We start from the raw sequence: 24,584 nt of genomic DNA, 5'->3' as shown, positions 1-24,584 counted from the left end.
TGGTGTCTTCTTTTTGGCTTTTTCTCCCTTTTTGAATGGGAACATCTATGACTGTTACCCTATTTCTGTCCCACTACTGTTGTAGAGCACAGAACTTGCTTTCTAGTTTCATAGGTCCTTAGATAAAAAATTTTGCCCCAGAATAGATTATACTCAGAGCTGCACCCATATCTAATTTAGATATAAGATTTGGGACTTTTTAGTTGATGAAACTTAGATGAGGTTTGGACTTGAGCTGATGCTATAATGGGTTGAGATTTATGGGGACCCTAGGAGGGGTGAATGTATTTTTCACATGGGATGGATGAGTCTTTGGGGACCAGAGGGTGCTACAGTAGGCTTAATAACGGCCTCCCCAAAGATGTCTACATCCTACTCCCTGAAACCCATGAATGTTACCTTACATGGTAAAAGAGATTTTACAGAGGAGACACACAGAAACACACAAACCTCTGGATCAGAGACACAATTTCTTATTCATAGCAAAAACAGCAGCCAGAGTAGCATTCTATGTGTTCCCCATGCTCCAATTCCTATAATGTAATACAGTAAGGGCCAGGTGTTACCTCTGCATGGAGTGGGTTGCACTACAGAAGAGGAGCCCCAAATTTTAAGTCTCTAGGTTTTTATGGGGCTGCTGACATGTCTGCCCATCTTCTCCAGAGAGATTACTCATTATTTCTGGAATGTAGGCAAATTCCCCTCCTGGCGTGAGAAAAGAGAAGGCTTTATCTTTACTTCCCTGGGATGTCTCTAGGGGAGGTGCTATCTCTAGCGTCACTATCCTGGAATGTTTCCTTTACACATTCTTAATTTGGATGTGAACACGATCAAACAGGGGATTCAGACTGTGCAGAAATATGAGCTATTCACAGGGAATTGTTTTTCAACACTTTATTTCAAGCACAAAAAAAAGAAAAATCAATTACCTTCAATAGAATAGAAAATCTGAAAAATTAAATAAGGCTAGGCATAGTAGCAGATGGAAAGGAATTACTATCCTGTATGATTTTAATGAGAATGACCATGCCAAATAATATCACCTAGTGGGATAAGGGAGTACACAGAAAGGCAGAAGTTGAAATTAGTTTGAAGACTATATTGTATATTACACAATATACATTGCTTAAGCATCAGCAACAACGTGAAGCAACATCAATGCCGTTTCTGGATGGTTACAGAAGTTATGTCAAAATTAGATTTTTAAAAGTAAAAAAGGCAAAGAAATTTGCCACATATTTAATAATTACTCTTGGGAATGACTGCAAATTAGAGATGTTAGGTATTATGGATTCATTTATTCTTTAGCAAATGTGTATTGAACACATACTATGTACCAGGCAAATGGATATCACCTCCCCTACTATGGAAGAATAACAGTAATCAGATAATTAAAAATTATATTCTCCAGGGTGGCAGAATGACAATCAGTAATCAAAATTATTACAAATTATATACTACAAGGAAAACAAAGAAATAAAGGAATAATGGAGGATTTACCCTAGGGTGGTTAGAAAAGGTTTTTTTAGAGAAGTAACATTTAATTTTTTCGAGACAGGGTTTCACTCTGTTGCTCAGGCTGGACTGCAGTGGTGCAATCATAGATGACTGCAACTTCAAACTCCTGAGGTCAAGCGACCCTCCTGCCACAGCCTCCTGAGTAGCTGGGACTACAGGTGTGCACCACCACAACTGACTTATTTTTAAAATATTTTTAGTAGAAATAAGGTCTCACTATGTTGCCCAGGATGGTCTTGAACTCCTGGGCTCAACAGATCCTTCTGCCATGGCCTGCCAAAGTGCGGGGATTACAGGTCTGAGCCACCATGCCCAGTGAGGGGAAAGTAACATTTAATTCAGACTTACCCTAAGAATTTAAAATAGTGACCAGAGTGTCTTTTAAAACCTAGCTCAGATCATTTCTCTCCTTCGCTTAAACCCTTCAACCGTTCTCTAGTCCACTGACAAAAGCCAGAGTCCCAATAATGGTCTACAGAACCCTTCATGGTTTGGTTCCCCAGTACTTCCCTGACCTTCCTTCTTACTACTCTTTCCATAGCACTTAATAGCTTCTAAATATTATAAACCTTATTTATTAGGTTTATTGTCAATTTCTCCTTGCCAGGATATAAACTCTACTAGGGAATTATCTGTTTTGTTCACTTTTGTATCCCAAATGTCTCTGGAATAGTTCCTGGCCTCTAACAGAAATTCATTAAATTTTTGTTCAATGAACATAAAATAATTTTATTAAATATAACAAAAATTAAAACATAACAAAAGTATCACAATATTATAGTACCATTTAAATATAACATAGAAAAATACTACAAAGTAAGAAATACAAAGACAAAAGCTAGGTAAGATTTTTATTTACTATGATGGGTGTGCTTGCCTGTTCATAAGTTCATTCCAGTCTGGAACACAGGAAGATAATGCTACCCGCATAGCTGCTGCACAATTCAGCCCATTTCTTTCCTTTGTTTTTAACTGCGTTAAGATGGAAAACCCTAGTTCACACAAACTAGTTGTTGTGAATGGTAGCAATAGCAGGACACTCTTTCTACTTAACAATGGAAAGTCTTCCTTTACCTTCATCCAAAATGCTGATAAACTTAAGGTTTCATAATCATTCTTCAATGTATATGAAGAACTAAGCTGCAATAATTCATTCTCTTCTTCAGGCACCAAGTTTAGCTCAATTATTGATGCAGGGTTTCGAAAAGCAAATGGATCTTTTACCCAACTGTTTTCCCTTAATGTTTCAAATTTTTCTTCTGGAAAGAAATGGTTAAAAGTTTGAGACAGAGAAGTGAGATGCAACAATATCTCTAATTTTATTTCTTTCAAAATGTTTTCATTAATAATATTCTCTTCAATATGCTGCAAAAATCTTGGAAACATGTAATAGCTAGGACGATTACTTTTAAGTCTTACTTGCCATAACAATAATGTCTTTCGAAATCCCTGGATACGTTCAACATGTTGGAATACATCACTGTTTTTCCCCTGTAGTTTTAAACTCAGTTCATTAAGAATGCTAAAAATATCAGTTAAATATGCCAATTTTGTTACCCAAGTATCATCTTCAAAAATACTTGCCAAATGAGATTTTTTTTCAATGAGAAAAAAGTGAATCTCCTTCCTGAGCTCATAAACCCTGCTTAGTATTTTCCCTTGAGACAACCAACGAATTTTGGTATGATATAGTAAGTGGGTATGATTAGTTCCAATCTCTGAACAAAATGTTTCAAGAAGCCGGCTATTCAATGAGCTTCCTTTAATAAAATTAACAACTTTCACTGCATTTTTCAATACTTCCATGAGATTCTGTGGAATTTCTCTGGATGCTAAACCTTCACGATGTATAAAACAATGATTCCACACAGCACCATTATTAGTAACTTCTAGTAATTTTTTAATTACTCTGCTATGTTTTCCAGTCATGGTTGCTGTGCCATCACTTGTAATTCCTTTACAGTTTTTCCAGTTTAATTTATATTGGCCAACTATGTGCCTTTCTAATTCTGTAAAAATATCTAATCCACTTAGGTGTGAGGTTAAATTTAAAAAACACAAAAAATCCTCTAAAAAATCATCTTGCCACGCATATCTGACATAAACTAAAAGTGTTGTGCAGCTTCCAATATCAGTGCTTTCATCAAGCTGGATTGCAAAATCTATACCAGACTGTAAACGAGTAATAAGCATTGTTTCTAAATGTTCTGCAATAGTACAAATTCGAAGAGATACTGTGTTATCATTAGGTATAGTTTTTAATTTATCAGCTGATTTATCATCAAATATTGTACGCACCATATCCAAACATGCTGGAAGAATAATTTTTTCAGCAGCTGTGTTAGCTATTTTCTCTTTTGCCACACGATATGCAACTAAATATGATGATAATAAGGCTTTCTCACTAACAGCAGTAGAACAACTAAGAAATTGTGTTGATAACTTTATGTCTTTTTTCTTTCTTTGAAAATATTCAAGAGGCTTATCAATAAGTTCAGCATGCTGAGTTTCTAAGTGCCTTTTTAATTTCGAAGGTTTTAAGCTTTCATTCGCAAGAATATTATTACAAATAACACACTGAGGTCTGTCATTTTCAAAGGGTTTTTCACATTTGATAAAGCCATATTTTAAGTAATCTTCATTATAACGTCTTGCACTTACTTTTTTCTTTTTGAAATGTGGCTCAAATGAAGTTGAAGTTTGCAGATTGGAGTCAGTATTTTTCTCAATATTGTCACTATTCACAATTCCAGATTCAACAGATGAACTTGAACATGCTTCTGTATATTTCACTTCGCTATTCCTCTTTCTTTTAATAAAGAAATGATCCATTTTAATAGCAATTTGTCCCAGTTTGATTAAAATGTTATAATTGGCACTAACTCAAAAAAGAAAAAAATATACAGTCTAAATAACATCTTTTCAAAAACTACACTCAAAGTTTGCAATTGAATCGAATATTTCAGACTTCACAACTAGTTGCAAGTAATTGTAATATAAAACTTGACTATAGAACATTAACGTTGCTATTATGAAAATCAAGCAAGACACCCAGGAATCAATGACTGAAAACCATTTCTTAGCCAATATACATTCTATTCATCGTATCTCCTCCATCAAATACCCCTCTCGCATATTGAAATTGACCTCAGCATTCCTTGCAATGTGCACAATTCAGGCAAAGGATTCATGCAAAACACTTTGGTATTTTACATTTTATTTTGTTTTTTAGAAAAATGTTCATTGTGACTCACAGAACTGATTTCATGCCTCACTAATGGGTCTCACATATACCATGAAAAATACTGATATAGAGACATTTTGTGCCTTTGCTGTGTTGGTACCTTGAGTATGTCTGCTTGATGACGAAAGAGACTGGCTGATCTGCTAGACTGTTGACTTGTATAAGAACATCTTGAAGTGGTGGGAATTTATCTTAGATTTTCATTCCTGGATCATTTTTATGGTCTGATCCAGTGAGGAGCCAATCAGGTTTTCCATGGCTAGGTCAAATATCAGGTTGGAGTTGATGGTATATTTTTATAGAACTTTCCTGGAATGCATCCTTGACCTGGGAATAAGACCAGAGATAAGACATTAAAGCATCACAGTACAAAGTAGTATTACTGCCAGCTATGGGGGCCTTTATGATATCCAAGATCATAGATGGTGAGGCAAACAGTCTATAGCTCTCTTTATCACTATCTTATATTGGCTTAGGCCTATTTCTGTAAGGCAAACCACTTTCTATTTACTGAGGTTAGTAAATAGAAAAATAGTGACAGTAAAACCCAGAAGTTGGCATCAGGAGTTGGAAAGTATATTAACAAAACAGAATACGTCAAGTCATGAAGGGGTATAGCTTATTCACCTTACATACTTCCTTTTTTGCTTGGCCGCACCTATCTTGGTCATGCCTGCCTTGGTAGTGCTGCACTGCTCTCTTGGATCATAGTATATTTCAGTCTTATGACCATAACAGTAGTTTCAACCCTTCCTTACACACCTTTCCATCAAATTATCTCAAATTTTTTGGGAGGGGTGCAGTCTTACATTTACTGTAGTGTTTATTAAAATTTCCACATCTTAACTGTGTTAATACTGTATCTTTATTATGACTGTTTGTATTAATTGTACTTTCTTATTTTTGTATTGTTAATCATTTGGTATCTAGGTGGGTCCTTGATGACTGGAGAGGTACTACCTCTCCCAGGGTTAGCTAATTCCTATGCAAACTAACCAATCCAGAATCCCCCAACTCCCAACACAGACATCTTGGGTTCTTATACTCCTGGCCAATATTGCCCTATCCTAATCACTCCAGACCAGCTACCAGGCAACTAGGGATATCCCCTAAGCCCGAAGTCAGCCAAAATTATTTCAACTAGCCAATTTTAAACCTGTTTAAGCCTGCTTATCCAGTTTTGCCCATTCCTTCCTAAGAAAACCAAATAAAGGCTTTCCTGCAGTTTCCTTGTACTTCCTCTCCCCACTGACCCTGCTGCTTCTAGGTATGGCACCCTTGCATGGTGTAAGTTGCCGTGCTTCCTGTTTCTAGGGATCCATGAGTATAAAAATTTCTTCTTTCATAACAATCATTTTCACATCTGCATATCTTACCATATCTGATTAAAATAAATCCTGGGTACATTTTAAAACACTATTATTTTGTGTTATTGGTCTAGTTACAAAGTTGTATAGTTTGGCCCTAAACCTCTTTTTCCTGATCAGGTTTTATACCTTTTAATACAATTATTTTGCAGACCATGATTTCTTCTAGGAAATCAAAGTCCTAAATGCTTTAACGGTTAAATAGCTACAGATTACATATGGTACCTGATTGTACCTTAAAAGGTGTGCATCTGGGAGAGAATTCAGGACCTGGTAGATGCCTTTGACTTAATCTTGGTTAGATGCTTCCTTGAAAGATGACATGTTACAAATAGTTAACCTTGGCTGGAAAGAGACAAAGCTTTTCTTAGGAGGTTTTATGGCCTCTGCCGAGGACATTAGCAGGACTAAAGAGTTTATGGTACATACCTCTTGCATGTCCCAGCACAGTGGGTGGTCATCAATGTATTAGACCGGAACTACACTGCTAAAGGCAAATGCATCTAGATCTCTTTCTAATGCATAAGAAAAGCTGAAGGGCAATACACAGCCTTGAGGCAGTCTAAGCCAGATAAACAGCTGCCTGAAAGGGAATACTGACTCTTCCTTCCATAGTTAAAAGTTCATATAAGGATGCTAACATGTTTTAATGCTTCAACTTTCCCCCAAGAAACCTCAAACTACTACAGTTTTGTCCTTCTGCCAGCTCTCCCTAGATATTTACCATATATAGCTCAAGAAAAACAGTGCTAAACAAAACATGTTAAACAAAACATGCTACAAAGTCTTTTGTTTGACTTTCTTTACTTATATCTCCGAAAGCGGCTTTAATGAGAAGCCAGAGGAATTTTAGGGGAGAAGTTCAAACCTGAGGTTCTGGCCTAACCATAAGTTCTGGAACTTTAATTTAAATAGACATGCTCAATTAGTACTCAATGTAAATCAGAGCATGTTCATACCCGAACACGATCAAGTACACCAGTGTGATTCCATAACCCAGGTGGGTTCTGCTGGCCAAAACACCAAAGACCTATAAATGTGTACACTGATGCTTAAGATGTGTGCACTGAAATTGGCTCCTGCGGCTACATGGCAACATTTCCAAGTAATAACTTTATTCAGCTATCCATCTACTTAGCCTCCCTTAAGAATTGCAATTAAGGTAATCAAATATTTGTAGTTGAAAGTTTCTCATACACCAAGGTGCATTAACACGGTTATATGATGTGGTTTTAGGTAAGTGATTTTCCACTAATAAATCTTATCTACCTGTTCCTAGAATAGTGCTTGCTGTATGGTAGTTACTCAATGCATTTGAGAGAATGATAAAATTAATGACACCTGTAGTAAACTGTACAATGTACATTCTATTTTTATCACAGTCAGTAACAAACAAGTTATCCAACTATATTTGGACAACTGGGAAATATGTAAGACAAAGGCTAATAAAACATATTATTTAAAACAGGATTGTTAAAGATTCTACTTCATAATAAACTGCTTATGTTAAGAAATAGTAGAAACAATGATCCTATAAAAACATACATGTAAATTTAGATTTAGCTTTTAAAGCTTAGAACCTAAATCTACCTGAAAAAAAGAAATATACATTAAAAAAGTATCTTATTTTTATATTACTATATATGGATCATTATTCTCTTAGAAGCAATTGTCTTTTAACTATTCCATTCTTTCATATTCTTACTATTCATGTTTCAATCCCCCCTTGAAAGTTTGTAACACTAGTTCAGTTATATTGTATTAAAAAGGTATTTTTAAAGGGTTTACTCTCCCTCCTAAATCAGACAGTTCATCTATAGTAATAGCAGTGGCAGTATATTAGGGAACAGGTCTGGTAGATGTGGTGATGAAAGCATGGGGAAGTTCTTTTTTAACTCAATAGGATGTGAGGTATCATCTAAGTAAGAGGCCGAAGTAGAAAATGTTGCAAGTTTGTCAGAAGAAAACATGAAATATTAATAATTGTTAAGGAATGTGATAATATGATGGACTAGGAAAATGTTTTTGGATTTTTAGTCTGGCTGGTTGTCTTACTTGCTTAATGCAATGATTGTTATTGTTACAATGCTTGATAGTCTAAAATTTCCTGTCACTAATCTTTTATATCCTAAGATATATCTCTAGTGCGCTGTATCATCTTCTGAAAATACAGCTCTAATCAGCTTCCTCATAACTGGAAAAGCATTTAATGGCACCGAGCTTGTGTAAGCTCTTCAGGATAATATCCTTTAAGCTTAAGCCTCATCTTTCCAGGTTTCTCCTTCATCACATGATCTCCATACATTCTACATTTCAGTACTAAAAGTATGGAAATTCTTGAAATAGTTCATGTACTTTCATGTCTCTGCTTTTGGCTAGTATTCCTTTTGCCTGGAATACTCTTGTTGGGTCACATGAAGTCCTATTTATTCTTTTTTACTTAGTTCAAATGCTACAGCAGCCATGCATTCAACTAACATTTAGCTACCTACAGTACCTAAAGTATGTCAGGCACTGGAGATACTAAACAATGAACAGTGACATATTAAAATAACAGAATATCCGTTCAGCTATTAAGATGAATAAGGTGGAGTTACACAACACTGACAAATCTCAACAACATTATGTAAAACAAGCTAGCTGCAAAAAGATGTACACATTACAGATAGCATAAAGGTGGTTAGGAGAGTGGTTTCCTTAGGCAAAAGGAAAGAGAATGAGACGGGGTAGAGCTGACAAAGGACTTCAATCACTTATATAATCACTTATTTCTCCAATTCAGTGGTGAGTACACATGTGTTATAGTTTTGTTTCTACCTTTTTTTCTGTCTAAAATCGTCTATTTAAAAAAAGGATCTTTAAGGCTGGATACCTTCCTGAAGGCACTGGAAATCTGTCATACTGCCACTAACTTAAAATTACCTTCCACCTCTTGCATTTCCTTTTGTTTCCTGTTTTGACATTGCGCACACATTAGTTAGTACACTAGGCCTTAAGAGTGGAAACTGCCAGGTACCAGCTTTAGCTAGATTAAAACATGACCCTCTTCCCAGGAGACTCCTGACCGGTTTTCTCGTCCTCCAGGGACCCAACTAGGATTTCAATGAACTTTGGCCTGAACCCCTCGGCCGACCCTAGAATAATCGCCCTTCAGGCCCGGATTGCTTCTGCTCTCACCTTCCCTCAATTCATACGGGGGGCAAAACCAGACTGTATTTCCCGCAACGAACCCTGGAATGCTTCGCTTTAGCGGACTCCGGTCCACTCCCATCAGAGGATGCCCTTCTTTCGCCTCACCTCCAGCCCAGCCGCAGCGACCCGGCCGGGCCCAGCGCTGCAAGCCTCAGGTCTCTCCAGCAGAGCTGCCCCTCTGCTCTCCCCACAGTTCCCTCCGCAACACCACTTCCGGCCTACCTCACAAATTCCCCATTCCAGCCGAAAAGAAATGGATCGGCCCTCTGCGCATGCGTGAGACCGGGGCGGTGTCCGGGGGTGCCGAGAGCGGGCGGTGCAGGCTCCACTTTTCCACTTCCCTACTCTGTCGGCAGTCTCGCGGGATTTCCGCCTCTCGCGGGAGTTATTTGAATGCCAGGGCGGTAACGACTCCCTAGGCGCCTGGGGCCCTCTGACCAGAAACCCTAGGAGACGCCGCGGAGAACTCTGCCTCTGAGCTGGTGGGCGGGCCGGATGTAGCCGAGCGCGGACAGGGCTAGTCCGGACAGAGTCCCAGAGCCATGGGAGCGAAAAGAGACTGCTGCGGATTAAGGAGGCCTTTCGGTTGGCGCAGCAGCCACACCACAACCAGGCGAAGCAGGTGGTGGCGCTGAATCGCTCCTGCCGCGGGGTAAGCGCTCCCGGCCCGCGCCCGCCCCAGCCCCGACCTGGCGGGGCCGGGACGCTGGTTCATACACTCCAAGGTGATTTTCGTAGTCTTTGTGGAAGAGTTAGATAATTATGAACCTTGATATCATTGCACCTGTTTACTTATTTAGAGAATCGCATTGTGTTTAATAGTCATAGTATTCCTGTGCGACTCTTTAGGTTAGCAGATCATTGATTTTTAACATAAACCTGCATTTCATTAAATAGATTTAAATATGTATGTATATTTCTGTCCTCTAATGATTGTAACAAAGCAGATTTCTTGATTATTAACAAGATAGGTTCGTGCAAATAAGTGCATCTTTGTCACAAACCAAATATTTTTCTGGTTGAGATATATATTTATATATATATGTGAAACAAAAAACATATAAAGGAGAATATATATATTCTTATATATATAATATATACTTTATTTTTTGGGTTGACATATATATGTCATATATAGTTTTTTTAAAATTCTACCTTAAACAGGGAAACAAATGTTAGATACAGAAGCTTGAATTTCAACTCTGAAACTTAATGCGACTTTATCAGCATTTCTCTTCCTCAAGCTACTTACTTCTTGTAGGATTACACAGTCAAATTTTTAAAATTTTTTGATTCTCCAACTGGATTTTTTTTTTTAATTTTTGAGACGGAGTCTCACTCTCTCGCCCAGGCTGGAGTGCAGTGGCGCAACCTCGGCTCACTGCAACCTCAGCCTCCTGGTTCAAGCGATTCCCCTGCCACAACCTCCCGAGTAGCTGGGATTACAGGCGACCGCCACCACGCCAGGCTAATTTTTGTATTTTTCAAAAATACAAAGACGAGGTTTCACCATTTTGGCCAGGCTGGTCTCGAACTCCTGACCTCAGGTGATCCACCCACTTGGGCCTCCCAAAGTGCTGGGATTACAGGGGTGAGCCACTGCATCCAGCCTCTCCCACTGGATTTTTAAAGCTGTTTTTTGATTAGCAAATATTTCTTTTACATGGCTCAAACTACATGAAAAGAAATGCAGCGAGAAACACTTCCTCCCTAGTCCCTATCCAGTACCATTCCTAATAGTCTTCACGGGTAATCATTTTAAATTAGTTTCTTGTTTATCCTTCCGGTCTTCATGCAGAGATACAAGCAGATGAGAATATACAGTCTTATTTCACTCGGTCTCTCCTTCAATATTTTCTGCATTGTTCATGTTTTTTTTTTTTTTCCTGTTTTACTGTATATTCTGGATATTCCTCCTTATCAGTATTCAATTAAACTTATTTTTTCCTGTCACATACTCCATTTTGTAGATATACTCCAGTTTATACAGTAAATCACGCGTAGGTGGACACTTGGCGTTGTTTCCAGTCTTCAGATATTAGAAACAACTCTTCAGTGAATACATGTCATTTCTGCATTTGCAGAGGTAACTGTCAGATTCTGAAAAGAATTGCTGGATCCAAGAGGAAATGTGTTTGCAAATATGATAGATATTTACAATTGCCCTTCATAGAGTGATCCATTTTACACTCCTATCAGCAGAGAAGAGAATGAGAGATACTGCTTTTTTTTTTTTAGGGGGATTGGAAAGAACAGGAATATAATTGGGATTTTTTGATAGATAAGTAAAATCCTGAAAAGTTTGGGAATATGAGTTAGAATGATAAAATATATAACAAAAATAACTTGTTGTGTGATAAGAAGCCTTAATTTTAAAAAGCAGTGTTGAATTGGGACCATTGGGTGTTGGTTTCTTTTTTTTTTTTGTTCCTGAACTGTACCTTTAGCACATTTCTCTAGATAGATTCAAGGATATTTAGAAAAATCAAAATCTCTTGTGATCAAAATCTGTGCTTCCTTGCTCCATGACAGAAGCAATTCAAAAACAAGAGACTTGGGTAAATATTACTCAGGTTTATTTTCCTCAGTTTTTTCTACTGGATGGATAATTAATAATTGTTAAAGAGTAGATATTTTAGCCCGACATGGTGGCTCACACCTGTAATCCCAGCACTTTGAGAGGCCGAAGCGGGCGGATCGTGAGATCAGGAGATCCTGACCAACATGGTGAAACCCTGTCTCTACTAAAAATACAAAAATTAGCTGGGTGTGGTGGCACGTGCCTATAATCCCAGCTACTCAGGAGGCTGAGACAGGAGAATCGCTTGAACCCAGGAGGCGGAGGTTGCAGTGAGCCGAGATCACGCCGCTGCACTCCAGCCTGGTGAGAGTGAGACTCCGTCTCAAAAAAAAAAAAAAAAAATAGAGATTTTAGTTTGGTAAAAAATTGTTAAGATTTTTGAGAATTATGATAGTGCTAGGGACAGAGACTATTATCAATGTAGTTTGTGAAGGGTTTGTTTTTTATTTCTGCTGACCAGTAAAAGTTTTTTAAGAGGCATTTGTTCATTATATCAATTAAGCTATGATGATCTGCAAATATGAACCAACAGTAGAGTGAGAAACAGAATTTGCAGCAGTTTATTACATCATTTCACCAAACAGAAGGAAGATAATGAGAAAAATGAAGACAGTGACATTTCAAACAAAATGACCTTATAAATATTTTTCTGTAGGCTAAAATAATAAGCTTATAATTAAAAGCTGATTTGTTAAGTAATAGTAGCTTACCTTTAAAATTATAAGAAACCAATTTTAGGTAAATATACTTAAATTAATGCTCTACCTAGGAAGGAATGCAGAAGATCATTTTTTTTGGTCAAAAAGTTGTTGCATTCTTGTTATTTAGCAAATATTTCAGACAAGGAGTATTTTGAGACTATGTAAATGTATATTTAGTATACCTATGCATGAAAGTAGCATTGTAGCTTTTCTTCATTTGCATGAATTGTAACCCCTTTGAGTTATTAAAGTCTTCACTTGGGGAAAATCAAGTGGTTGTTAACAATGCCGCTTGGGAATAAGTTTTCATTTGTTTTTGTTTCAGTACTGAGGTAAACAGCAATGAAGTTTTTGATGTGCCAAATTCTGAGTAAGTTATTGGGAAATAAGCCAGAAAATGCCTAGATTAATAATGTTTTGTGTAAAAAATTAATGAAGCCATTCTTGTTAGATTGAAAGATAAAATTGTAAATGAGAGAATCCAGGCAATCCTGCCTGTTTTGAGACTTAACACCTATGAATAATGACTTGTCCCATAAGTTAAAAGTATGTGCAACTTCATAGTTTTTTGTTTGATTTTTAAATTCACAGTAGTTGAATTATTCCTATTAAATATATAATTTATGAGAGAAGAAAGTATGTATGAAACACACCCACCCGCCCATTTAATGATACATCATTCCAATAGCAATTCCCTGACACCAGCTGAATGTCCTACAATGCAATTCAATTTTGTTACTAATTGCCTGAAGTTAGCACAGTTGCCACAGGTTAAGCGCTCAGTCCCACAGGACTGCCTCCATTTCAGATGCCAGCCACAAGTCTCAGGTATTCCCGACCTACTTGGACTTCTTACAGGCTGACTCCATATTTGGGCATTCCCATGACCTACTCCCCAAGTTTGATAATTTGCTAGAATGACTCACAGAACTTAGGAAAGCACTATATTTACTACTACAGTTTTTGTGTAAAGGATACAACTTGGGAACAGCCAAATGGAAGAGACACGTAGGGGAAGGTATGGAGGACATAGGGTGCAAAACTTTCATGCCCTCTCTGTGCCACCCTCCCAGCACATTAATGTGTTTGGAAGCCCCTTGAGCCAGATCATTTCAAAGTTTTTATATGAGGTTTCATTGATCAGACATGACTCATTAATCATTAATCACTAGTCACTTATTTGAACTCAGTCTCCAGTTGTTCTCCCCTTGTCAGAGATAGTGAGATGGGCTAAAAGTTTCAATCCTATAAACACCTAGTTGGTTTTTCTGGTAACCAGCCTCCATCCTGAAGGTACCTAGGGTCCCTCTCTATCTCCCAACCCCTATGAGTCACCTCATGAACATAAACTCAGGCATAATTGAAAGGGATATATTATGAAGTATAAAAGACACCTCCTATCAGGAAATTCCAAGGGTTTTAGGAGCTTTCTTCCAGGAACCAAGGACAAAGAATAAATATATTTTTTATTATGCCACAGAAGAGTAATAAGACGAACATACATACCCAGCATCCAGATTAAGAAACATAACATAAAGGTATCTTTTAAGCCTCTTGTGTTCCTTTGTGAATATATTTCCCCTGCTTCCCAGAGGAAACCATTATCTTGAATTTTGTGTTATCTATTACCTTACTTGTCTTCAGAGTTTATTATAGTTTTAATGCTATCTAGCGGTATATCCGAAATAAACCTCTTTTTGACCTTAATATAAACGGAGTTGTAGTGCATGTATGCTTTCAGTGGTTTATTTTCTTAATAAATATAGAACATATCATTTGTTAGATAATTGTATTGGGCCATTCGTGACTACTTTTTTTGTCTTTTTGTTTTCTTAAGATTTTGCTCTTAGCTTTGAGAATTTCATTTCTTTAACATGGACTAGTGATATATTAGGTAACATGTACTTAACAGAACTGAAAATCATACTTTAAAATTATTTATTCTGAAAGTCTTCAAATATACACAAAAGTAAAGAATTGTATAATGAACCCAACAACCCAACACCTAGTTTCAACCATTATCAAGTCCTCCCCCTCCCCCCGGTAATACTCATTCACATGTACACACACTCTACCCTTCTCTCAGCCAGAATTATTGTGAAGGAAATGTATGACCCTGTAACATTTTTATCTAATATCTAATATTGAGTGTTAAGATTTTTATAATTATTGCCAAAAAATGTTTTTTACACTTGTTTCTTTGAATTAGAAGCTAAACTATGTCCACATATTTCATTTTATTGATATATCTTTGTCTCTCTTAATATATAACAGAGTCTCCCTTTTTTTTGTTGTTGACATTTATTTGTTGTAGAGATTAGGTCATTTGTCTGATTGAATTTCCCATATTCAGGATTTGGCTGTTTCCATCCTCATACAATCTTTCAACCTGTTCTATCATGTTTATTTTCTGTAAACTAATAGTAAAATTTAGATGCTTGATTAGGTTCAGGTTTGACTACTTCTTATGCTTTTTATGCGGTAGTTTATAAACATCCTATTGCATCATATGAGGAGGTGAAAGGCTTCAATAATATTTTTGAAACAGTGTCCTAATATATATGGATTAAGGATTATAGAGCAATAATATATAATTTCCATAAGCTGGGTTGCTCTGTAGTCATATCTCCTCTAACCTCCTTTCTGGTTTTAGATGGAGAAGCTAAGGTCCAGAAAGTTAAGTATTTGCCAAAGGTCAGATGGCTAATTTAATAGTAAAAGTAGAGCTCTTTTTCACCTCTCACTGCTTTTAAAATTTTGTCTCATAAATCTTTGATATCTGTGGATCAGAAAGAATTCTGTTTGAGGTAGTCAGAATAGCATTTCTGCGTATTCAACTAGAACAGGAGTTTTGGCCAGGCGCGGTGGCTCATGCCTGTAATCCCAGCACTTTGGGAGGCCGAGGCAGGCGGATCATCTGAGGTCAGGAGTTCGAGACCAGCTTGGTTAACGTGGTGAAACCCCATTTCTACTAAAAATACAAAAAATTAATGGGGTGTGGTGTCAGGTGCCAGTAATACCAGCTACTTGGGAGGCTGAGGCAGGAGAATTGCTCGAACCTGGGAGGCAGAGGTTGCAGTGAGCTGAGATGGCGCCATTGTGCTGCAACTTGGGCAGCAAGAGCAAAACTCTGCCTCAAAAAAAAAAAAAAAAAAAAATAGGAGTTTTGTGACTGAGAAGTTAAGACATAGTGAAGGTTCAACTCATTGAGTGGTTCTGTTTTTGCACTGCCTGTGTGGTAGCTAAGACTTGAATTTGAAAGCAATAGTTAGAGGGGTTAGATAGGATCTAAGCCTGAAGGCTGGTAAATCCAGGATAGGAACAATGCAAGAAAATCTTTATAGGCTATAATAGTAGTTGGTCATTTAGTCCTAAATAATTTTTATCTGTGGTACTTATTCACCTCATTTTTATATACTAGTATTTTGCTTCCCATATTAATTTCTACTTGTCTTATAAATGTTAAGTATAAATTAATCTTAATTTGAAGAAAATGAATTATGGAACAAAATACAGGAAGTGAAAACTAGAAGGAGGTAGCTTTCCTCTATAAATTATGTGACTTAACATAAAAAATCAATGATGTGGAAAAGTCTTCTACAAGCCTGGTTACACATCACAGAAATACCTTACAGTTGCTTCATCTGTTTGATGCATAAAGTGTTTTGTAGTGGCAGGCCCACTGCTTTTTTTTTTCGTGATTCCTAGTGAACTGATGGGAATTTGTGCAGACAATGATTGTAGGTATATGACAAATTAATTTATCATTAAAACCATAACTGACTGGGTGCGGTGGCTCGTGCCTGTAATCCCAGCACTTTGGGAGGCCGAGGCAGATGGATCACAAGGTCAGGAGATCGAGACCATCCTGGCTAACACGGTGAAACCCCGTCTCTACTAAAAATACAAAAAATTAGCGACGCATGGTGGCATGCGCCTGTAGTCCCAGCTACTAGGGAGGCTGAGGCAGGAGAATAGTGTGAACATGGGAGGCGGAGCTTGCAGTGAGCCAAGATAGCGTCACTGCACTCCAGCCTGGGCGACAGAGTGAGACTCTGTCTCAAAAAAAAAAACCCAAAAAACCCATAACGTTGATAATCTTCTAAGATGATAGAAATGAGTTGATAAGGAGAAAAGAAGGTTTTATGATTAAAATGAAAGTTTCATGAGTAATAACTTTATTTTGTAAGGAAAAAAGTTATGATTACATATAATTTCACTAATATATAAATGTAAAGTGGAGAAATAATCCCAAATAAATACAATATAATAAAAATTGGGGGACATTTTATTTAAAGTGATGAGTGTGCTTTGTATTCATAAGTTGATTTCAGTTTGGGATCTCAAGTGCAGTTCTCACATACCTGGTACAGTGTTAACTCTGTTTCTTTGTTTTTGTGGGTTAAGAATTAAAAGTACCAATAGCGGTACTACATTCATGCCACTTAGCAATGAACAATCCTATTTCCTCCAAAAGAATGATACATCATTATGACATAGGGCTAGAGAGTTAAAAAAAAAAATTAAATAACGATGCATTTGATATTTCATAATCATTCTTTAGTATTTACAAGTAAATACTACTTTACTTGAAGTAAGCTACAATATTTCCTATTCTGCAGGCACCAAGTATAACTCAGTTTTTGATTCAGAGTGTTGGAAAACAAATCTATCCAGTTTTTTCCTTGAATGTATCAATTTTTGTTCTGGCATGTAATGGTTAAAAGTATGATACAGGCCAGAAACAATAAAAAATGGACAAAATATATAAAACAATGTTTTCCAAGATATTGGATATCAGGCAATGAAGGACAGTGAACCTTGATCAATAGGAAACAAAGTGAGTCCTATGATTGCCTCAGTTTATTGCCTTGGGAGAATTTCTAAGCCATAGTACAGGGAGAGGGGAACATATGCAGCCTAGTGGAATCCCTCTGTTGATAGAGCCTGGAGCCTGGTGAAACCAGTGCAGCCAGAGTTTGCTAGAAGGGAGAGAGCTGCCTAGAGAGAGGATTCTAGTGATCTGGAATGAATCTCTCCTGATTCTTCAGGTAAGTATTGATCACTGTATGCATGTGAGGAAATGACCTGAGGCCAAGGAAAGGATCATCCAAAAATATTACAGTACAGTCTTGGATCACATAAAGACATTTTGTTCAATGATAGACTGCATAAGATTATAATGGAGCTGGAAAATTCCTACCACCTAGTGATGTCATAGATCTCAATGATGATGTCTTATGTGTCTGTGGTGATGCTGGTCTACTGTCTTGCTGATACGTTTATCCTTATTTTATCTTTATTTTTTTTGAGATGAGGTCTCACTCTGTTGCCCAGGGTGGAGTAGAGTAGTGCAATCTTGGCGCACTGCAGCCTCGACCTTCTAGGCTCTGGTGATCCTCCCACCTCAGCCTCCCAAGTAGCTGGGACTACAGGCACGCGTCACCACACCCAGCTAATTTTTTGTATTTTTTGTAGAGACAGGATTTTGCCATGTTGTCCAGGCTGGTTTCAAACTTGTGGGCTCAAGCGATCCGGCTACCTCGGCCTCCCAAAGTGCTAGGATTACAGGTGTGAGCCATTGCACCTGCCCTATTGTTATTTTAGAGTATACTTTTTCTACTTATGTATATTTTCAAAAGTTAACCGTAAAACAACTTCAGGCAGATCCTTCAAAGTACTACAGACGAAGGCATTGTTATCATAGATGACAGGTTTGTGCATGTTATTGCCCTTGAAGACCTTCCAGGGTGACAAAATCTGGAAGTGGAAGACAGTGATACTGTTGATTGTGACCCTGTGTAAATCTAGGCTAATTTGTGTCTCATAAAAATAAATTTTTTAAATAAAGTTTATAAAATAAGGATATAAAAAATATTTTTATACAGCTGTACAACATGTATTTTAAGCTAAATGTTATTACAAGAGAGTCAAAAAGTTAATTTAAAAAAATTTTTAAGTTTATAAAATAAAAATTTACTGTTGAAGAAAAACATTTTAAAAATAAATTTAATGTATTTAAGCCTAAGTGTGCAGTGTTTATAAAGTCTACGGTAGTGTTATAATAATGTCCTAGGCCTTCACTTTCACTCACCACTCACTGACTTACCCAGAACAACTTCTAGTCCTACAAGCTCCATTCATGGTAAGTGCCCTTTACAGGTATCTTTCATACTGTATTTTTACTATACCTTTTCTATGTTTAGATACAAAAATACCATTGTGTGACAAATTCAGTACAGTAACTGAATGCTGTACAGGTTTGTAGCCTAGAAACTATAGGCAGTGCCATATAGCCTAGGTGTGTAGGAGGCTGTGCCGTCTAGGTTTGTGTAAGTACTCTATGATGGTCACATAATGATGAAATTACCTAAAGGTGCATTCCTCAGAACATATCTCTGTCATTAAGCAACACATGACTGTAATTGTGTCGTGCTCAGAGACGGCTGGGAATATTGGCTGTTTCCACAAGACAGACTGGAAAGCCTCATTCACGGAGCATTGGGTAGAGTGCATAGAATGGGCCTTGCCTCAGCTGTGGGAAACCATTAGCCCTAGACTGAACACTGTCCCTGTCTTGCCTAACAAGTGTTTAAAGCAAGGCCTGAAAGCATCAAACTATTTCTAAGTAGCTTAACTGAATTCTAGAACAAAGCTCAAGAAGATTTATAGGGATACAAAAATATCCAGCACCTAGAAAGGTAAAATCCACAATGTCATCTCCAAACTAGCAAGGATGCAGAAAAGCAGGAAAATAGGACCCATAATGAGATAAAAAGTGACATGTTAGAATTCAGACAGTATTCCATATGTTCAAAAAGTAGGGACATGGAAGATAGATGTCAATCCAACTTCTAGAGATGAAAACTGCAGTGTGTGAAATGTAAAACATACTGTATGGGATTAATGGCAGATTGGACATTGTGGAAGAAAAGATTCATGAGTTTGAAGAAGACATAGCAATAGAAACAAATCAAAGTCACACCAAAAAAATAGTCTATCAGTGAGCTGTGCATACGTTTAAGCACCCTAGTGTGTAATGGGAGTAGGGGAAGGGAGCATACAAAGTATTTGAAGAAATGATAGCTTAAAAATTTGATGGAAACCATAAACCCACAGATTCAAGAAGATATGAACTCCAAGCACAAGAAGCATAAAAAAACCACACCACCCAGGCGTGGTGGCTCACGCCTGTAATTCCAACACTTTGAGAGGCTGAGGCAGGAGGATTGCTTTGAGGCCAGGTGTTTGAGACCAGCCTGGGCAACGTGGAGAGACCCTGTCTCTTAAAAACCCAAACCAGAGTACACAATAATCAAATTGTTTAATACCAGTGATAAAGATAAAATCTTAAATGGACTAGGGGCAAAAAGGTACTGTTTTCAAGTGACTTGGAAATAGTTACAAAGGTAAGAAGTTAGATTTCTTATAGAGAACAATTTGAGAAGCCAGTAGAGCAACATATTTCAAGTACCAAACAGAGAAAAACCCTGTCAACCTAAAATTACGTGCCCAGGCCAGGTGCGGTGACTCACGCCTGTAATCCCAGAATTTTGGAAGGCTGAAGCTGGCAAATCACTTGAGGTCAGGAGTTCGAGACCAGCCTGGCCAACATGGAGAAACCCCATCTCTACTAAAAATACAAAAATTAGCTGGGTGTGGTGGCGGGCACCTGTAATCCCAGCTACTCAGGAGGCTGAGGCAGGAGAATCACTTGAACCCAGGAGGCGGAGGTTATAGCGAGCCGAGATCACGCCACTGCATTCCAGCCTGGGCAACAGAGTGAGACTCGATCTCAAAAAAAAAAAAAAAAGTCTATGCACAGAGAAAATGTCTTTGAAATACAAAAGCAGCATACTTTTTCAGACAACAACTGAAAGGATTCATCAGTAGATCTGTTGTACCAGAAATGTTAAAGGAAGTTAAGTCAGGCAGGTAGAAATACACTAGGGACCAGAAACCCATGGTCTGCAAGCTGCTATTTTACTGCCTGCAGGCTAAGAAGGTTTTTTTTTTCCTCCTTTTTTCAAGGGTTATAAAAGAAAACCAAAAATAACTGCTGACATTGCCCAGTGTTTCTTTTGTGGGGGGATGGGGCAAGGGGCAGGGGACATAAAACTGCCTTCAGTTGAGAACCACTGGCTATATATGCATCCCAGTTAAAAGCTAAAGGTTGTTGCATTGGATAAAACAAGATCCAATTTTATGCCTCTTATAAGGCACACACTTTAAACGTAAAAAACCCAAATAGGTTAAAAGGATGAAAAAAGATATGATGGTAACACCAATTAAAGCTGGAATCTCTGTATTATTAGACAAAGCAGATTCTAGAGCAAAGAATACTGCCAAGGATGAAGAATGCAAAATGGAGCAACCACTGGAAAATACTTTGACTGTTTCCTGTAAAGTTAAACGTATCTATCATACATATGATCTAGCCATTCTACTCCTAGGTATTTACCCAAGAGAAAATGAAATATTTGTTCATGCAAAGACAAATGTCCATTGTAGCTCTATTTGTAATGACCAAAATTTAGAAACAACCAAAGTGCCTATCAAGTGAATAAACTGGAATACAATGGAACACATATGAGAATACTACTTAGCAGTGAAAAGGAATGAACTGTTGATACACACATGCAATTCATTTCAAGGTACACCTCCATAAAGCTCGTTAAAAGCTTGAGTCAGGAAGTGAGATATAACAATACAGTAGCTCTAATTTTATTTCTTTCAAAATTTCTATAATAATGTCCTTTTCCATATGTTGCAAAATTTCAGGAGCATGTAGTACCTAGGGTGATTACTGCCCCTTTAACAATAATGTCTTTTGGAACCCTTGGATAAGTTGGAATGTTGAAATCCCTGTAATTATAAATATAGTTCATAAAAAATGCTGAAAATATCAGTAAAATATGTGGTATTATTACTTAGATATTGTCTTTGGAAATGTTTGCCAAATAGTAATTGCTTTTCAATAAGAAAAAAAGTACTGACCAACTAGTATTGAGTATTTAATAAAAATAACTTTTCATAGTGTGAAATCAGCAGACTGTCTTTGGATGCCAGAGTTTTGTTACATTTTCTGTGGGTTGATGATCATTGAAGCCAAGTATTGGGTAAAAGGGGAGTATTTATTATCATTCTTTCTACTTTTACGTTTGTTTGAAATTTTTTATCATAAAGCATTTTTTTTTGAGACAAGGTCTCTGTTGCCAAGGCTGGAATGCAGTAGCACAACATTTAAAAAAAATTATATTATCTAGCAATAGATATTCTATTCCTGAAAATACATTTCTGTTGTTTGATATATAATGACATTCTGTTAACAAAACACTACATATATGATGGTGGTTCCATGAAGTAATACTGTATTTTTACTCTACCTTTCCTAGTTTTGGATACATTTAGATACAGAAATACTTAACCTTTGTGTTACAATTGCCTACAGTAAAGTAACATGCTGTACTGGTTTGTAGCCTAGGAGCAAGAGGCTATATATATAGCCAAAGTATGTAGTTTGTATCTGGGTTTGTGTAAGTATGCTCAGATGTTTGGGCAGTGACAATGGCCTAGTGACAGATTTCTCAAAATGTATCCCTGTTGTCAAGTAACAAATACTCAACTATATATCTAATTCAGTTGTGTCTGAGGTTATATTTAAACAACATGGTGTATCCTGTACTAACCGATCTTCCTACATTTTTCTACAAGTGTTATGCAGCTTATTTTCAACAAGGTGGATTATGAAGTCTGTACAGACTTATAGTAACTATTGCTTCCAAATGTTCTGCAGTGGTAAAAAGTAAATGAGCTACTGTGTTGTCACTCTGGATAGTTTTTAATTAATTAGCTGAGATTTAAAGTTGTACATACCATATCCAGACATGTTAGAAGAAAATATGTGAGTTGTTTTCTGTCTCACAATATGCTTTAATGATGATAATAAGGCTTTATCACTAACAATAGTGCAATAACTAAGAAATTAGTCTGGGAACTTGAATGTATTTTTTTCCTTTGTCAGTGAGTTCAGCATCTTATATCCAAAGAGCTTTTTTAATTTTGAAGATTTTAAGCCTTTATTTCAAGAATACCATTGACACATTTGATAAATGCACATATTAAATTATCTTCATTATAATCTTTTATACTTCCTTTTTTCTTTTTAGAATGTGACTTGTACAATGTTGGCTGTTGGTTTGAAATAAACAAAGAACAATACAAAAACCAAGTACAAAAAAAAATGTGATTTGAATAAAGTCAAAATTTGCTGTTTAAACACTCAACACTTTTCTCTGTTTTGTCACTTATTTTACATCCCAGATCCAGCAGTTGAACTTGAGCAGTTTTTACTTCATCATTCTTGATTATTTTTATTTTTGAAAATGTGGTTCAAGTGTAATTTGTAGTTTGATTAAAATGTTACAAGTTATAAATTTGAAAATACCATGCTAGATAATGTGTTTTGACAAATGAACTGACCATTTACAACTGATACTTTTTTTGTCTTTATACTTCTGTCAGTAGCAGATGAAATCCTTCAAACATTAAGTCACAAATAATTGAATTTTATTAACCAAAATTTTAATTGTTACAATCATTGGCTTTTCGATTAAGTTGATAGTTAAATTGACCATCTGTTTTTTTTTTTTTTAGAGATAGAGTTTTGCTCTTGCTGCCCAGGCTGGAGTGCAATGGCACAATCTTGGCTCACCGCAACCTCCACCTCCCGAGTTCAAGCGATTCTCCTCCCACAACCTCCTGAGTAGCTGGGATTACAGGCACCCGCCACCACGCCTGGCTAATTTTGTATTTTTAGTAGAGACGGGGTTTCTCCATGTTGGTCAGGCTAGTCTCAAACTCCTGACCTCAGGTGATCCGCCTGCATTGGCATCCCAAAGTGCTGGGATTACAGGCGTGATAAATTGACCATCTTATACCAGGAAATCAAATGAGAAGACATCAGTAAAAATATTCTGGCCTACTCATGTTTTATTTATCATATCCTCATCATTAATTGCTTCTCGTAATGCCACAGTTTGTCATGGTATTTGTGGCAGCAGGCAAAGTCCTTGTTCAGACTTTGATTAAATTGCTGTGGCATTTTTCTATTAAAAAGATCTCCTGTTTCAATCTATAGTTTGCCTGTGATCTGTGGGTTAAAAAAGAGCACTATACTATTCCATTTGATTCAGTGTTTTGAGATAATATATGATTTTGCTTAGTCTCATTTGGATGAAATGAATATTTCCAGATCTACATGTCAAATAAGAGGGTACTGCAACTTGGTATGTAACTCCTAAAAAATATAAATTGTTTAATATGAGTTAAAACTTCAATTTTAACAAATGTTGAGTGCCTATATCATATGCCAAGCATTGGACTAGGTACTTGTACATGTTTTCTCATGGACTGCCATCAAGGTTAAAGAGGTTGCCCATGATCATGTGGCTGTTTAGTGAAAGAGCCAAGAACCTAAGTACTACGACATGTATTCAGGTGCCCTTTGCACTATCCCATGATTCAAATAATTAAAGGTGGGATGTGATTTTCAAGATTATTTAATAGCTGCAATTTGTAATGGGTACAAATATGGTTTATAATGTTTACATTAAACTAGAAACTATGCAACATCTAGTAATTTTTAAATTACGATTTTGATTGATAATTTATAATTGTATACATTTATGAGATACAATGTGATGTTTTGATATATGTCTACAATGTGGAATGATTACATCAAGCTAATTAACACATTTAGCACTTCATTTGCCTATCTTTTTTTTTTTATGGTGGGACATTTGAAATTTACTCTTAGTTTAGTTTTGTTTGTTGAGACAGGTAGCAGCTCTGTCACCCAGGCTGGAGTGCATTGTTGGGATCACAGCTCACTGTCGCCTTGACCTCCCAGGCTCAAGCCTCAGCCTCCCGAGTAGCTGGAATCACAGGCACACACCACCACACCTGGCTAATTTTTTTGA

General features: G+C 36.9%; 1 protein-coding gene and 1 long non-coding RNA gene across 2 annotated transcripts; one reads left to right on the top strand and one right to left on the bottom strand.

Moving 5' to 3' along the window:
* Positions 1-879: 879 nt before the first annotated feature.
* LOC101145047 (uncharacterized) lies at positions 880-11,284 on the bottom strand. The gene is made up of 3 exons (XM_004038464.5): positions 11,280-11,284; positions 9,427-10,027; positions 880-5,089 (listed from the first exon to the last, which is right to left on the bottom strand). Exons 1-3 carry the CDS (start codon positions 11,282-11,284, stop codon positions 5,027-5,029), a joined length of 669 nt encoding a protein of 222 aa, XP_004038512.2. The 3' UTR covers positions 880-5,026.
* Positions 11,285-12,983: 1,699 nt separating this feature from the next.
* On the top strand, positions 12,984-23,736 carry LOC109026603 (uncharacterized). The gene is made up of 2 exons (XR_010133335.1): positions 12,984-18,174; positions 23,260-23,736. It is a non-coding gene; the product is annotated as an uncharacterized lncRNA (long non-coding RNA).
* Positions 23,737-24,584: the final 848 nt, after the last annotated feature.

The sequence above is a fragment of the Gorilla gorilla genome, chromosome 3, assembly GCF_029281585.2.
Source record: "Gorilla gorilla gorilla isolate KB3781 chromosome 3, NHGRI_mGorGor1-v2.1_pri, whole genome shotgun sequence".
NCBI lineage: Eukaryota > Metazoa > Chordata > Mammalia > Primates > Hominidae > Gorilla > Gorilla gorilla.
This window is presented reverse-complemented; position numbering and strand designations above follow the sequence as displayed.